Raw genomic sequence first — 3,601 nt, 5'->3', positions numbered from 1 at the left:
TCAATTAGCACGTTTTCAGGCATAGCGGGATTTCGTATGTCAAGTTAAGGTCAAGACTGACTCTGATCAAGGCAAGATGAAGGAGGTGAAAGTCTTAATCCGCTGGGCAGCTGACGAGCGCTGTTGCGCAGCGAATCATGTTAGAGGTTGCAGCGAGCTCAGGCCTCCCGATCTTCCGAGGATGCCCCAACCGCCCGCTTGCCTTCACCCTCTTCTCCTTCGACATCATCGACGGAACACCTCATTCGCATCCATCACGCTGCTTTGAAGACCTTTGTTCGATTGGATCACTCTTGTGACTCACACGAGTGCATGATMTCCTGAAGCCGATTCGCGTCCACCCCGTAGAGGTGGACGCGTTGGGCAGTACTGCTCGAAATCAGATCCGAGAATTGTCGACAACGCATTGGTTGGACATGGAAAAAGCTCACTACTGGTTTAGGAGAGGAGCCACTAGGTCCGATGCCTGAGCTACCTAGCGTGAATGCTCTCTATAGTCGGGCTATCCAGTAGCGGGATTTCGCTTGCATAATATGATTCGGACTTCGCCGAGACATCGGAGCAGTCTTTTTAGAATGTTTGCAATCAGAATATGGGGATGTCCCAGGCCAGTAGGGTATGGGATTCCATTCTGCTCACAACCCTCCTGTAGGAGTACGCTTATGTCACACGCTTTCTAGGATATCTCGCTCGTTCTTAGAGCCATGGCCACAGCAGATTCTGAAGCACAGGTGGTAAGCCGAAAGTGATCATGATCTCCAAGGGACTTAATGAAATCTTCAGTCGTGTTCTGTAAATCCACAAGCTAGCCAGTGACGGCTGTCACAACTTCCAGTCTATCCATTCTTGAAGGTCCATGCCTCTCACCGCAAGCGGAACTCATGAATTCGTGATGCATTTGTTTACAGTTCAATTCAATCTATGAAGTACTTGGTTCAATATGTCCCATGATGATACATGATCACCCTTCATTGTCCTCCTGAATGTCTCATCTTTCATCATACTCTCCAAGTTACAGCAAACATAACGAGTGATAAGGGATCGTAAGTCGTCCGTTGATCCTTCGCGTTCCGCCGTGTGCTCGTAACAATACTGAAGTAGTGAGGCAATGTCCGAGACTCGCTGTTCAAAGAGCGTGAATTGCACTAAGGTGTTGTGTAGCTTCTGAAGCGAGAGCGACCGCAGATTGTTGATGTCATATCTGTCTGCAAAGACATAGATCTTTGCATGAGAGAGAAACACGTCGGTGTAACCTTCATAAGCTTCTTGGTTCGCTCGCGGTGCAGAATCTGGCCGCGCAGCGCAGACCTCAAAGGAGATAGACTGAAATTCCCGCCACGCTCTCTGCTGCGAAGTCATGGGCTTCTTCCGGGTTTTTGTCGTCGTCGTCGAAAACGCGGTCCAGGGATCGTGCTCATGCGCTGGGAGTGCATCTTTCATCGTAGTGGATTGCTCGGCATGCACTGGCTGTTCTTGCAGCTCTGGTGGCAGAGCTGAGTCTCTCACTTGGTCGGCATGTTGTTGTGCAATGGCGCCGTCGTCTAGCAAGAGCAAGGGCTCCGCAGCCGGATACTCGCCAGTGTAAAGGTACTCCACGAAGCGGGCAAAGGTGTCCCCATCGACATCGTCGATCGATGCGTAGCCATTTATAGCTTCTTGCATGCTGCCATTCATGAGGACACTCAAAGGTCGCGAGTGGTGAGATATGAGGGTTGGATGCACGAAAAACTCGTACTTCTTGACTCCAACGAGAAACCTGAACGGTTTGCACTGTATGATGCTGTTGAATGTCAGATGTGATACTCCTAATGTGCAACAACGCCGCTACCTTTTGAACTGAAGTCCTTCCATCATGGCGTTCTAGTAACCTATTTTATTTGGTGCGATAGCTGAACAATGTAGAGTCGGAGGCAGTGCAAGTCGGATGATACCAATTCAGGCAGCGGTTTATATTTGTAAGAGACACCGGTACCATCGGCATGCTTCCTATTGGTGAGAACAAGCACCAGTTCAAATCGTCCTTGCCGCTGCGTTTCACACTGCCAACTAACACGAAGCTGCCACGTACCACCATGCATGCTATGAGAACAGGCAGGGGGAATCGCAGGCATGCTGCAAGTAGCCTTTACATGGATCGATCGGCACTTTCTTGAAGGTAGTCATTAGCGCTCCAGGATGCTGTTGTCTTCTAAGCCTTTCCCATTCTATGAGTCGTCATCCAGAGGCTGTGGGGCGAACAGATCTTTGGAGGGAGTAATATAACAATCTACATGGTTCTCGATGCGTTCTGATATATTTGATTGAGGCCTTACCGTGTAGCAATGTATACATGCACCACTCTGCCCGCCACTGCGTTATTAGCCAATCGCTTCTCTCTTGACTATATTTATAAAGTTCATCCTCGATGCAGCGCTGTAATAACTTCCGGTACCGCTTAATCCGCACTCGTTAGAAGGAAACAAAATTTTCAAATAGCTTGTTTTCGAACGCAAGGCGATCGGTTTAGAACGCTAGCACTAACACCCTTACTACTCGGATCCTTTCCCGCGGGGAAGCTAGAGAGCCCTACTACTAATATTAGTACTACACCGCCCTCTAGCACCCCTAAATTAAGACCAATTTAGTCCATTTTAGTCCTATATCGTTTATACTATGTCGGTAAGTAGTCCGTATAAAAGGTGTTGTTTTAGCTRTTGTTTTAACGCATTATAGGAACCTCTAAGGGCAACTAGCAAACGGCTAGATAACGCCCTTTACTACTAACTACGCATTGCCTTCGACACTACCGATAGTAGTAACCGCGTAATTAGCAAGGCCTATAGTGTTTCTTATCTAACAATTAGTAAGATACGCCTCTCTTACGAGCTGTTTAGTACGCCCTATCCACCTAGAGGTGTCCGTATTAGCCGTCCGCCGTTCCTTACACTAGATTAAGAGGACTCTTTCCTATAGTATATGTATTCGTAGCCGGACGCCTACGCGGATAAGATAGCTTAGTRGATATTCGACAACACTAGCGTAGTGTTTAGCGACCGTAGCGTRTACGCGCTATTAGTAAGGCGTRGATAGACTCGTAAGGTTGCTAGAAGCATCGCTAGAGAGCGTAATAAGGCATTACGGTCGYATTAGCGCGCGAAAAGCGCCGGTTAGAGGCGTAAGRACCTAGTGTTTATCGACGAGTTAGCTTRTAACGAGCGGAATAGCTATAGGTAGGTTATTGTCGCTATAAGGATAAAGCTRTAGTAGTTACGAAAGTTAGTGTTTTAGCTTAACTAATAAYACACTTAGGAAGTACTCTTAGTTACTAATTAGCTATCCTATAGATACACAATCGCTAACTAAACGCTCTAAACGGTAGTTACTAGTACCTACATTTACGATAAACGGCTACCTCGATAGGCCGTTATTAAAGTAGGGAGCTATTACCTCTAAAGACATCCTTAACTAGCTAATTTATGTTGTTTTGCCTTAACTACTAACTAGTATAATCCTTATTATAGACAACGCTTTAATCTACCGTAATAAAACGATTAAACAGGCTATTCGATAGGCTAGTTGCTTCCTAGAGCTATTACTACCGTACTCTCTAGACTATAACCCT

General features: G+C 46.7%; 1 protein-coding gene; it reads right to left on the bottom strand.

The window, feature by feature from the left end:
* Nucleotides 1-909: 909 nt before the first annotated feature.
* On the bottom strand, nt 910-1,851 carry RCC_09854 (uncharacterized protein; the record flags this gene model as incomplete). XM_023775093.1 has 2 exons in its annotated part: nt 910-1,780; nt 1,829-1,851. 2 exons carry the CDS (start codon nt 1,849-1,851, stop codon nt 910-912), a joined length of 894 nt encoding a protein of 297 aa, XP_023630861.1.
* Nucleotides 1,852-3,601: the final 1,750 nt, after the last annotated feature.

The sequence above is a fragment of the Ramularia collo-cygni genome (assembly GCF_900074925.1).
Source record: "Ramularia collo-cygni strain URUG2 genome assembly, contig: RCC_scaffold19, whole genome shotgun sequence".
NCBI lineage: Eukaryota > Fungi > Ascomycota > Dothideomycetes > Mycosphaerellales > Mycosphaerellaceae > Ramularia > Ramularia collo-cygni.
This window is presented reverse-complemented; position numbering and strand designations above follow the sequence as displayed.